Source organism: Dendrobium catenatum, unplaced genomic scaffold, assembly GCF_001605985.2.
Source record: "Dendrobium catenatum unplaced genomic scaffold, ASM160598v2 original_scaffold_109250, whole genome shotgun sequence".
NCBI lineage: Eukaryota > Viridiplantae > Streptophyta > Magnoliopsida > Asparagales > Orchidaceae > Dendrobium > Dendrobium catenatum.
In genome coordinates, this window is record NW_021427685.1 from 532,746 (window position 1) to 546,392 (window position 13,647).

The 13,647-nt window shown below is 35.5% G+C and overlaps 1 protein-coding gene across 1 annotated transcript in view; it reads right to left on the reverse strand.

The window, feature by feature from the left end:
• Positions 1-1,537: 1,537 nt before the first annotated feature.
• The window catches only part of LOC110110206 (carboxyl-terminal-processing peptidase 3, chloroplastic), a 36,673-nt gene continuing 24,563 nt past the window's right edge, over positions 1,538-13,647 (reverse strand). The window contains exons 7-12 of the mRNA XM_020841586.2: positions 11,111-11,146; positions 10,815-10,934; positions 10,094-10,180; positions 9,852-10,001; positions 2,268-2,375; positions 1,538-2,006 (exon numbers count right to left, since the gene is read on the reverse strand). Coding sequence (XP_020697245.1) covers positions 1,755-2,006; positions 2,268-2,375; positions 9,852-10,001; positions 10,094-10,180; positions 10,815-10,934; positions 11,111-11,146 — 753 coding nt within the window. The 3' untranslated portion in view covers positions 1,538-1,754. The remainder of the gene's footprint in view (positions 2,007-2,267; positions 2,376-9,851; positions 10,002-10,093; positions 10,181-10,814; positions 10,935-11,110; positions 11,147-13,647) is intronic.

The window sequence follows — 13,647 nt, forward strand, 5'->3', positions numbered from 1 at the left end:
AGGTCTCCCTGATCTTAGTGGAGGCAACCTCTTCAATTTGAGTCACATTAATAAGATGCCCCAGATACACTCGCCTTATCATCAAACTCAGAGGCTCATCATCATTGAAATAATAAAAGAGGTTCACGTTCTAATCACATCTCACTTCGCCGCCAATGATGATTGGTATAACAGTTCCAATGGCGGGACAGTGGCCTCAGTCTCCACCTAGGCTAAGCCTTGGTTTATTTTGAATGAGGGGTGACAATAGGCTCAGAAGACCCTTGGATATTCTTTCCACCTCATACAGCCTCCCTTGCATGCTTAAGGAGGCATTGAGTGCCTCCTCAAATTCATCAGCTTTTCCTTGATGGAATGCTGACTTCTTCACTAGCTTGACAATTGCTCGAGCTAAGTTGCTTAATTTCATTTCTTATGAATACTTACAAATCTAATCTATATGATGCTCGTAGTTCGTGTAGTGTTCCTTAGAGAATTCAAAAAGTATAAGAACTCCAATAGTGGAGCCACCATTTATAGATGTTGTGAAGAAGGTTGTGTCACATCAATTAAAAGCAATTTTTTGATAGTACAATAAACAAGGCAGTAATTTCACATTTACTTCTTATTTCTATTGGGTAGCTTTTTTTTAAATACTCACTATCTTTATTCACTTGTCCTTTTATTCACTTGCCCATTAAAGAGTCAAGTGAATCATGGAATTATATGTATACTCAAATATAACTTTACAAGTAGTTCATGAGTCCGTTGAAGGAACTTAACTCTAATAGATCACATAGGTGAACTCGCCAAAATGATTAACAAACGCTACTTGTGTAGGCCTATCAAAGGAGGCCTCCTCTAATGTGGGAAAATCAAGCTTCTTAAGTACACAGGTCAACACCCGCCATATAAGAAGTCAATTGCCATGATCACCCACTCTTCTTTAGAGTGCGTATCCTCACTCATGCTCACCATGCTTAACTATAGAAAATCACTTACTCATGGAGCCCTTAACTCATCTTGTCGTGACCATCTGATCTAGATATCTCCTTTCTCGCAACTTTTAGATCATATGGTCACGACAATATGAGCTGAGGTCTTCAACATAGGTCGCCAGCAACCCCATCAAGCTCATCAATCATAATCCCCAATGTCTTGCATTCACCACTAGACTTTCCCAAGCATACTCGTGTGTATCTACTTAACACTACTAAACTCACCTCAAAAGATAGGCCATCACAAGTCATTCAACATCATTCTCTTCAACCAATCAGAAGGCTACATGTGTCTAAGATAGTCTATAACAAGTATCATTTAAGTCAATATATTTTTTATTCTTTTATGATAGAGTCTTTCTTATAGCCCTTATATCTCCAAAAATAAAAGGTGAAAAGAAGTCCTTTGGATCTTTTGAATTGAGAGAGATTTTTTTAGCCTCTTGAGCATTTCTTTAAAAACTTTCTCTAATAAGCTTCTATCTCTCCATTCTCAAATAGGTTCCCAATCAACCTCAGACTTTGCCTCCTAATAAGATTGGATATCATACACAGACAAATTTGAATCCAATAATAGGCTAAACTTTTATTTTCATTTTCACATAGATCTCTCTCTCTCTCTCTCTCTCTCTCTCTCTCTAGATTTATGCTTTCCATTATCACTTTAAAGTTCAAATTACATATCTATTAGGAAGACTCCTGCCTACATTTATCAATTTTACAACAAATGTAAAAATTCTTTCTAATATATACAATGCCTCTCAGGGATCTCTTAAATTAGGATGCAGTACCCTTTGATCTCTGGACCTCCAATTCATGCTCAGCCACTATGATACAAGAATCTGCCTCAAGGGAAGATGATGCTGAGCTCTTAACCCCTGAAGTCCAAGCCTTAGATGCAGTGAACATATCAGGAATGCATTGTACGTCAGGTGTTATGCCAACCTTATCAATCTCATGGAGAGCTGGAGATAAGTATTTGGCAACTGTAATGAATAGGGCAGAACCGTCATGGAGCTCAGTCACACTCTGCAGCGTTTGCAAATAAAAGCAGTCAGTTGTGGAAGGAAGATTTCTAATGCCTATATTGAACTTCAGAAGATAAATTTTCTGAAAATAACCAACTTGGTTATTCAGAAAAAGACGAGACTGAGGATTCACAATAGTGGAGCATCAAACAACAAAAGAGTACTAATGAGGTAGAATGTTCCGACTTTATGCAAGCTATACAAAGAAAGTGGGCAGTTATTTTTTTGAGAGAAAGATGTTCTGGTTCAGACTAGAAATTACCTGGATTTTTCCTTTACCAAATGTTTTATTTCCTACAAGAACAGCTCGGCCATTGTCATGTAATGCCCCTGCTAGGATCTCACTTGCACTTGCACTTCCTTCATTTACCTGTTAACAGTAAAAGGATAAGAGAAGAAATATTTATTCGTCGAAGTTATGGAAGTGATTCAGTGTAGGTGTAATGTTGGCTATGAAGTTGAAACTGAGTACAAGCTCACATTTTAGTCACAAAACTGTCCAAGAAGGAAAGCGGAAAGGATATCCAAACTTTCCAAACATAATGGAGTACAAGTTTTAATGCTTCTGATATCTTCTTGCCAAACAAACTGCTCTAATTCTAATGAACTTTGGATTATGCATCGCAGGAGGGAACTTGGAGGAATAAAAATGTATTTTACTTCATAAATGTATTTCCTTTACTTGAGAAATGTCAATAAATACGTTTTTCTATTGATAATGCCTACCCAATCTTGGTGAAGAATGGAAATGCCCCCTAGTCACAAGAAATAAAGAATTACTTTCTCAGATCTCTATCTATGTATACATACGTATGAATATATATATATATATATATATATATATTCATTCACAAGTTTTCTACCCAACCAAAAAAGTGAGGCAAAACAAGTTTCAATTCAATTGTCTTCATTTCCATTTCGATTCCATTCTTGAACAAAGCCTAAACTGTTGGATAATAATTCAAGAATTGAGCTCCAGTATTCACTTATCAAGCTTCCATCGGTACAGATTTTTTAAGAATAAACTTTACGACATTCCTTTCTTAATATAAGAAAATAACAATTTTAATGTCGGCAAAAATTACCAGCTCCTTCTCCAAATTATCCATTTTTCCATTGGTTCTCAAGGCACCATGAGTTTAAAAAATCTGTCATAAGGCCAGGTAACTACTAATTGCAGTTCCTAGAATTCCCTTCTTCCACTTATCTCCTTATACATCAATATCACGACAAATATTTATTAGTGTAGTTTCTCTTTGTTTTAAATGCTTAAAATATCGCTCATTTTTTCCATTTCCATTTTTCCATCCTTAATATATGCTAGGCTGCTTTTTATATGTACCCTCCATTCTGCAGCAACTAGCTTAGTTCATGCTTCTACATTTTTTGTCCAACCAGATCATCAACAACCATAGAAATCACTTCTCTACAGAAAATGATAAGCCCTTCATATTTTTTCTAACTAGATTTAACCATAATAACCAGATCTTCATTCATGTCCACTTATCTTATACAGCGTCCAATTTTCCTAAAACTCAAAGAGCTACAGTATTACCACCCCCTTTGAACAGAGCAGATTAAAAGGTGTATGTCAAGACTACCCAAATAGTTGGGATAAGGATCATGATGACAAAGATGTTCCGTTTTCTCCACGAGCTAGTCAACTCCATTAAAGAAGATTACAACAAAAGGTGAAAACTTGGTCAAATTCAGGTCTATGGGGATTCAACGTCATCATTAGTCCACTCCCCACTAATTTGGATAAGCATTTCAAATCCTCATGAACATTCTTACTTAATGTTATCCGAATGTTTAGGCTTATTCTTCATAAATTTTGAGTAACTTTTAATTTACATAACTTTTAGTTTAATCCATGTTCCTTCCTAATCCTCTAACTGTAATTTTATAAGCTAAACTAACGGGCATATTTCTTATCATTTGCTATATATATTTATATCGCCTAAATCTATTTTCAACCGTCTCATCTTTAACATTTCCTCTAATACAATTATTATTTAATTTATTTTTTCAAAATTTTCACACATCCATATAAATAATCTCATTATACTACACAACTTCATATCAATGTCTTTTTCTATAACCCAAAATTTTGATCCGTACAATATCACCAGCCCAATTTTGATTTTGTAAAACTTACCTTTCTAAGTCTTTATGATAGCCTCTTATCAAACAAAGCTCTTAAGGTACTTCTCCATTTTAACTATCGAGTTTTAACTTTAGGAGTTATATCTTCATTTACACAACCGATTTTCCTTTTATATAACAAATCAAATATATTTAAATTTATCAAACCTAAGTATCACCATACATTTTAATGATATTGAATGATGATTTTTAATAGCAAATTTAATATCAATCTTTGCCCAATTAATTCAAAAGCCTCCATCTTCTTAATGTTTCCTTCATAATTCTATGTTGCCACTAATTTTACTAGATGTCACATAAATTAGAACTATATTATCTATAAAAGCATAAATTAAGACCCATCACTTTCAATATCATTTATAATGTTTCCGTAACCAATATAAAAAGACATGGACTCAATGTTGATCGTTGATGTAAATCTATGATAATTGAAAACTATTAAAATACTACATTACTTATTTTTTAATCCCGTGATGAGCAAAATGAACAAGAGTTAGAAGATAACAAAGAACAATATTAACGATGAAATAGAGCAAGGAAAAATGTGATTACTATATTATGTAATACATGTATAATAAAGTGTATATATATATATATATGAAAAGGAAGTTCCTATAATGCCCTTGGGTAGTTGTACTCTAGGTGTTGCGATTGGCTGCAAGAGAATGCAAACGGTTGTAGCAGGCATAATGGATGACATGGCAGAATATGAAATGATTTGTTGTAGTAGACAAATGGCTTAGTTGGTTGCGCTTTCACCTCCCCTGAATTTGAGGGTTGGTAAAATAGTCAACTTGTATTGGCGATTTGAAGACCATGGTGTTAGTAGAGATTTGGTGAGGATATCATCTGGCTGATCTTGAGAACACACATGGTGAACAACCACTGATTTAGAATTAATGCATTCTCTAATAAAGTGGTGATCAATCTTAATGTGTTTCATTCGAGCATGGAAGACGTGATTTGTTGCAAAGGACATGGTGGAGATGTTATCACAGAAGAGTGGGGGAGTGTCCAAAGAAATCGAATAGTTTTGACATAAGCGATGAAGCTAGATTAATTCAGTGGTGGTAGCAGCTAGAGAACGATAATCCTCTTCCGTAGAGGAACGGGCAACAACCATCTATTTTTTTAACACACCAAGATAGTAGATTCAGCCCAAAGGAAGATGCAAAAACCACTGGTAGCTAGACCTCTGGTCCAAGTTGTCACCAGCCTAGTCAGCATCGGAGTAGGCAGGAGCTGAAGGTCACCTTTTTGAAGGAGTCCATGAGTAACAATGACCTTAAATAACGAAGAATTCGTTTAAGGGACTGAAAATGGTAATCCATGGGATTGTGCATATTTTGACAGAGTTTGTTGACAGCAAAGGCAATGTCTAGGCAAGTTGTGGTTAGGTACTAAAGAGAGCGAGCAAGTTGGTGAAATAGGGCTGGATTGGCGAAGGCAGCTTGCGGAACAGCTGATGGGGAAGATTTGGCAGGCAGAGGATTTGACAAGGACTTACAAGCTAGTTAGTCATTCCAGCAGTCTTGAGGAGGTTTGTAATGTACGATTGTTGTGATAAGTGCAAACAAACAAAACCAAGGAAGCAGGAGATAGTGCCTAAGTTGTAGAAGTTGAAGCGAGAATTGAGGTGCTTTAGGACAGTTGAAATGGTAGATTGATCATTACCTATTACTAAAATATCATTAACGTAAATAAGAATATAAACTTTGACGTCTTGATGATTTGGAAGCCTTATTGCTGCAAGTATGAAGAAAGTGTAGCAAACCATTATTGGGAGCTTGTTTCATACCATAAAACACCTTGTGTAATAAATAGACATAATCATGTTGAGCCATATACACAGTCTCATGAAATTTTCCATGTAGGAAGGCATTTGCAATATCCAACTATAAATTGGGCCAACTGAAGTGAAGGGCGACAGCAAGAAACAGGTGTATGGCAACTAGGCTAAAGGTTTCCAAATAATCAATAACATATTCTTGTTTATAGCCTTATACAAGAAGTTGCTTTATATGTAGCAATGGATCCATTAGAATGGCATTTAATTTTGAACATCTATTTATTGCCGATGACATTTTGGTCGGAACGAGGCACAAGTGTCCAAGGGCCATGTGACTGTAAAGCATGAAATTCATTAGATAGTGACTTTCTCCGTTCAAAGATGTTTAATAGCAGAGCTGAAGCTGGTTGGAGTGTTGGATATGGTGTGATTAAGATCAAGAATTTGGCGAGGTTTGAGGGGGCCAATCTGAAACTGAGTAAGCAGGGGATGTCGAGGAAGAATTAGAGATGAAATGGAGTAGGGAGGTGCAGAGTTAAAGAATGTAAAGTGGAAGGGGAATTGTGAATCTATGAGATGCTGGAAGAAAGATTTAAAGAAGTGGATGGACGAGTGGAGTGGGAAGAAGATGAGGTATGAAATGGTGGAGCAGGAGTTGTAGGGAGAGGCGTAATAGAAGTTAGGGGAAGAGGAAGAGTTAGGAGTACGTTGCGAGTGGTGGAATTGTTGTATGAGAGGGAATGGAGGAAACGATAGTGAATTCATCAAATATAACATATCTGGAAATGAAAGTTTGATTGGTAGCCGGATTAAAGCAGCAATAGCCTTTTTGCAAAGAAGGGTATCCAAGAAAAATACATGTCATGGATTAAGTAGAAAAGTTATTAAATGAATAAGAACGAAGCCATGGGTAGCAACGACAACCAAACACTCTGAAATAGAGCACTTTGGCGCTAATCTGGTGTGCGCTGTGACATTAGGACATGGAAATATATATATATATATCCTTGCTTTACCCCACTGACTCCTTCACTTGATTGCTTGGTCAGGAAGAAATCGAAAGAGAGAAAGAAGATAGAGAAGAGAGAAAAAACTTTGAATCATATTTGTTATAGATTTTGTTCAATTCATTGTAAGAAAATTAAGCTCTTACTTCTATTTTCAATGATTTTGATTTCTATGAATTTTATTTCTCTTAAATCTGTCAAAAATGCATTATCACTTGATTTCACAAGCTTTCACCATACAAGTTTGGATATATTATAATTGTGATCATTTTAAATGTTTTGACATAATTTCATTACATTTTAAATGAAGTATTGAATGATACCACATACATGATATGATAACTCCACGTGATACCCTATTGATCCATGTTAGGGGAGTCAATATTTGACATGACCCGAAAATCTGACATGAACCTGACCCAAAAAAATTTGGTTCAAGCAACCTGAACCCGAATTGGGTCAGGTTCGGGTTAGGCATTTCGACCAATTTGTAAAACTAGGTCGAGTTCGGGTTGACCTGAAAACCCTAAATCAAACTGATTTGACCTATTTTTAAATGATTTAAGAGGGTTTTAGAAGATTGTTATGAAATAATTAAATGTTATTTCCAAAAAATAATAAACCATATTGCCCAAACTAAATTAAGTTTGGTTTATTTTAAATTGATTGATGTAAATCTTACCTTAATTCGATTTAGGTTTAAATAAATAGAATTAAATAAAAATAATTTAAGTAAAGCAAAAAAGAAGAGGGTCAGGTTCAGGTTGACCCAGATCAGAAGTGGGTCGAGTTCAAATCTAAAAAACCGACCCATCTGCAAAAATGGAATGGGTTTGGCTCTGGTTAAAAATTGTCGGGTTATATTCGGGTTTGACTCGAGCCCGACCCGAAACATGCTTTTGACAGCCCTAATCCACGTTATTCACTGATTGGGTGTCATAAGAAATTGGATATTGATTGGGAGTTACAAGGAGTCGAGCGACTAATTCACATAATTCAAAGTAAGTTATAAGGAGTACATTGATTGGGAGTTATAAGAGGTGGTTGATTGGGAGTCATAAGTGCAGGAGCAATGTATCCTTAAGATACACTCATTAAATATTTTAATGCTGATACTAACACTGCTATGAATATTGTACTGATATTATGACTATCACTAATATTGTTTATTGTCATTAACATTATTTAAGATTATTGATCATGATATTAATATTATTACTAGCATTAATATTGTTGACTGATATTGATATTGTGACTGATAATATAATAGATTGAGATGTGATGAACTATAGAAAGATAAATTGATACAAATAATAAATATATGTATATATATATATATATATGTATATATATATATATATATATATACATATATGTATATATATATATATATATATTAATGCATATATTTTCTTATATGATTTATAGCATATTGTTTACTTTTATCTTGCATGGATTTCAGTTGTAAGATTTTAAATACTTACTGAGTTATGTGCTCATTATGTGATTTTATATGTTTTTAAGAAAGGATAAAAATCCTATAATATGAGACCTGAACAAGATAAAAATGTAATCATATTTTTTTATTTGTTCATTGATAAACTCTATTTAAATGGTTAAAACAAATGTAATTCTTCCAATATAGATCCTGGAGTGTGCTAGGGTATATTATGGATTCGAGGAATTTTGACCTATATCGGAGACAAGATCAGGAACTAGGAAGGATGTCGAGCCATCTAGGTATCCATCTAATCCATTTGCTATAAAAAGTTTAAGAATTTGAGACCATCACAGTGGATAGTTGTCGACAAAGAGCTGGGTATGTACGATATTCTTAATACTCGACTCCAGGAATTTCAGTTGAGAAGGAATAGAAGGATCACTGAGCTTTAGGATGGAAGAATCCATGAAGTTCATAGACAAGGATGTGGCTGTTAGGCTGATTGCTCTAATACCATGTTGAATCCTGTGATGAGAAAAATTGAATAAGAGGTAGAAGATAACAGATAACAACAGTAACGATGAAACGGAGCAAGAATAAATCTGATTTCTATATTATGTAATACATGTACAGTAAGGTGTATATATATAATAGGAATAACATGAAAATGAAGTTCCTACAATGCCCTTAGGTAGTTGTACTCCAGGTCCTGCGATTGGCTGCAAGAGAATAAAAAAGGCTGTGGCAGGCATAATGGCTGACATGGCAGAATATGAAATGATTTGTTGTAGTGGAGAAATAGCTTAGCTGCTGCGCTTTCAGTTATAACACTATCAATTCTCCATCATTCATAGAATTAATAATATCAACATATCTTTGACACATCTTTCTACCTTAAAAAATACCAAATCAATTCATATGATCTTGATCATACTCCTTCAAGATTCTCCATTAATTGTTTCATCATATAAATCGCTTCTATAGGAGATCTCTCTAGCATAAAACCAAATTGGTTCTCAAAAAATGATGTAAAGTTTCTAAGCCAAATGTTCCATTACTTCCATAATTTTATTGTATGACTCACAACTTTTATTCTTCTAATTAACACAATAATGAACATCAGCTTTTTTATTAAATATTAGAACCAAAATTCTTTTTTACGATCACTTAGCAGCTGGCATCCTCTGCTTCAAAATTCTATTAAAACTATTTGTTAACTAAATTGCATAAAATCAAACGAAATGAATTCAGGGGTATAAATATTGTGGCTGAGATATGCTGATTGAATGAAAACGGTCTTGTTCTAGTTTTCTGGGAAAAAAAGTCTTGCACGCAAAACTGCATTATTTCTAGAAAACAGTAGACCGCCCCATCATCAACGGTCAAAAACAGCAGGCAAGTCATTTGATTGTTTGAAATTAAGAAGGGAGAATAAAAACTTACAATCACAACAAGTGGGTCACGTGTTAAAGCATGACCATTGACCATATTGATAGGTAACATATTTCCTTCCCTATCAATTGTGTTCACCAAAGTTTCATCCCCATCTAACCATATTTGTGCAACATCCAGTCCTGCTTTCACTAAACCTCCCTGTACATTTAGAAAAAAATATTTATAATTATCAAACATTTAGGTCCGCCTGAAGAAATTAAATGAATGAGAATAGTAATAAATGACTTTACTGGATTATTCCGTAAATCAAGTATGTAAGACTGGACACCCTGGTCTTCCATTGCTTGGATTGCATTCTCCATGTCAACAGCAGCCGTCTGATTAAGATTTCCATTGATGAAATCAATATCTCAATATGAAATAAATGCATATCAAGAGGTTTCATCGACATTAATATGACAACGAAAAAACAAAACTGTTTACTAAACTGTTCTAGACATGAAGTCTTCGACAATGAAGGCCTAAAAAAGGTTTAATTGTGTCAAGAATGTGTTCCCATCAGTTTGCAAAGCTCTGTCCTTCCTTTGGGCTCAAGGTTGCAATTTATGAGATTGCTTCGATCACCCAATGCTAAATCAGCCCAAATATATCAGTGGCACCCAAAACGAACAGGGTATGGCAGAAATTTTGGACTAAGTTAATTGAGGTGCAACAGTTTTATCTTCAATCTAGATTCTACTGCCAGCATTGATAATTCACTCTCTCCCAACTGATAATTAAGAAAATTTGTATGGAATAAAGGGGGTTGTTCATGAAAACAGCTCATTTCAGAATGTGACAACTGTAATACAACTTAAGTGTTCAACTCATTCACAGCAGCAATGATATGAGACAGAAATTCAAATATGGTGATCAAGTCTGCTATTTTTGCCACAATGATTGCAGATAAACGCCACTTAATGCATATGAAGGATGAAGAATACTATACTATAGAAGGTCCAAAATCAGTACCTGTGAAAATGTCGACAATCTTACATATCCAGTCTTTGATTCAGAGCCATCAAGTGACCTGTGGTAGATGACTGCGGTAGACAAAGGTGAAAGCTTGATAGCTTCCCGATGTATCATCACCTTCAAGTGATTTTTCAAGCCTTCTTTAGGACTCCATATAAAATAGCAAAACATGGTTTAAATCACATCACAAGATACCTAATCTCTTGATGAATTAATGTTTATTTCAAAAGAAAAACATGTTTTCCATCTCATTACAAAAATCTAGTGTAAAATAAGTATTGAATACATCATACCTCTCGAAGACCAGATTTGTTTCCCTGTTCAAGTTCCTGGAAGGAAATTATTCATCAGTTGAAGCTCTTATGGATGCATATAAATTAGCACTACTACTAAATTTGTCAAACAATCAATCTGCCGAGTCTATCATTCCTTTTACAACTTTTGTTTTATTTGGAGAAATGTCATAGTCTTTGTTATGAAAACTGGTAACATCAGTTGTTGTCGTTTGAGTTCAAGAATGCAAATGACCATACACCATTTATTGCAAATGTCTAGAGCTGAATATCCCATATTCCCTTGCAGTGATCCCCAAAAGCTTTTGTGCATACATAATTATCCAAATATAAATCAAGAAATTTCATTGTAGTGAGATCATTACCATCGAAGTATTTACTAAGGGGCTGTTTGGTTGCCTAAATTAGGAGTGTAATTTAAAACAATTACCTGTATTTACTAAATTTGATTGTTTGGGTAATTTTGAGCGGAACAAAAGGAACCATTGGATGCATTAGGCGTGTATTATGGGGGCTGTTCTGCGTGAATTAGAAACCGCTCGTATTGAGCGTGTTATAAATTCATCAGAATAAAAGCTTCGATCTCGTCGTGCTGTTTGGCTTCATTGCACGATAGTCTTCTTCGACTCCTTCGTTCTTGTTCGACTTCGCTCCGGAAAGCAGCTCCGGAGAGAATTCGCTCCGGCGAGCAGCTCCACTCCGTCGCCCTCAAGTCCGGCCTTCTCCGCTCCAACCTCTTTGTCAGCAACGCCCTCATCCCTCCAACGTCTTCTTCGGCTCCGCTCCAACGTCTTCTTCGCTTCTCCGCTCCAACGACTTCTTCGGCTCCTTCGACAAAAGCATCCTCCACCGCACGTCATCCCATCGGTGACATGCTTGACAAGTAGCCGACGTCGAGCCCAACTACAGGGAAGAACCATTCGCCGACGCCAGATCTTGATCTGTTTGGGATCTAGAAGTTGATAGATCGCAGCTTTTGGTAGATGCCCAAACAATCCCATTCTCTCTCTCTCTCTCGCGACAAGTGGAAGGTTGCAAATGTTTGCTGTTGGTTGATTTACATCTTTCCTGTTAATGGATGCCTTTTCCGATCTCGATTACTGGAGCTTGCTATCGACATTAAAGAGTGTTTTTTTTTTTACCTGTAAGTTTTGGAGTTGGATTTAAACCTAGTTCACAAGACTGCATTTGTCCTTTCTGTCATGGTTATGTGCACGGATGGGTGTTTTTTGTGGAAGAAATTTCGCATAAATGCGATCCCATGCTGTTTTTGATGATTGGAAGGCATGATCTTTATGGATGGTCTGAGAATTGTTTGTTGTGCTTGAGTTTCTACAAATTGAAGCATCTCAGTAGCTGATTTGTGATTACTGATCTCTCTATCTTTTTGTTGATATTTCCAATTATAATAGATAGAGTTCCTATCCAATTGTCCTTTTTTCTTGAAGTTTTTTTTTTAAAATAAATTAGATAGATGTCTCTCTAGGTTGTTTGGAACTCTGCAATTGAATTTGCATTACAAAAGCAATTGGATATAATTCCGGTTCCCTGTTGATGTTTCTGCTTGAAGGTAAGACATAGCATATCGATTTTTGGCTCTCTAAATGCCAGGACTTTGATACCGTTGTGATTTGTTTTGATGTTTCTGGTAGAATATATGGGAGCACTTCTTCGTGTGATTTTTAATGGGATTGTATACCACCAAAATGGCTATCTTCTTGTCGTACACACAGCTGGTGGCTATCTCTTCAAGATTGATATCAAAACAGAGGATGTAAGAGTTGTACAAGTTACAGGCTCCCTTCTTTTGGGAGATGGCATGGAGCTTCTGTCACCAACTAAGTTAGTAGTTGCAGGCACACCCTCTGCTAGAATTCTGGAGTGCTTTGATGATTCGAATACTGCAACTGTTACAGAAAGATTTATTTGACCTTTGCATCGCCTTGCTACTTCGGCGACAGTGAAGGAAGGGAAGGTTTACATTAATCATTTATTGGGACTGGGCGTTACAAAGAGGACTCATGTTATTACTGAAGCTGTTTTCATTGCTTTGACTGCTAAGTGATCATAATGTTCTTGTCTTTGTGCTACAGATAGATTCTCATTCTGAAATCTATCAGAAAAGGCATAATCCTTAGCATATTTCAATGCTATTATTCGATTTCCTTTTCAATGGCACTAACAAGTAACAAGATCCTTAACCAAGTTGTGATGAAATGAAATCTATTGCTAAATCTTCACAGCTCATTGATTCGGGTTATTTTTATGATTAGTACTCGAACTGAGCGCAGCAGCAGATATTCTTTTTCTGACTCCATAATTCTTTCAGGATTGCAACTTTCCAATGCCAACAACTTGTTTTTTTTCTAGTTTTTTCTTCTTCATGTACATAATAGGAAAAGTGATATTAGATCGCCGTTGATTTGCGTCCGCTGCTTTGTTTTCTGTAAGATGATTTGCTTTTTAATTACAAAGATTGTAAAGTTATTCCGAGTGAAAGTTTATGTACCCAACATCGTATTTATTTGGTTTTGGAC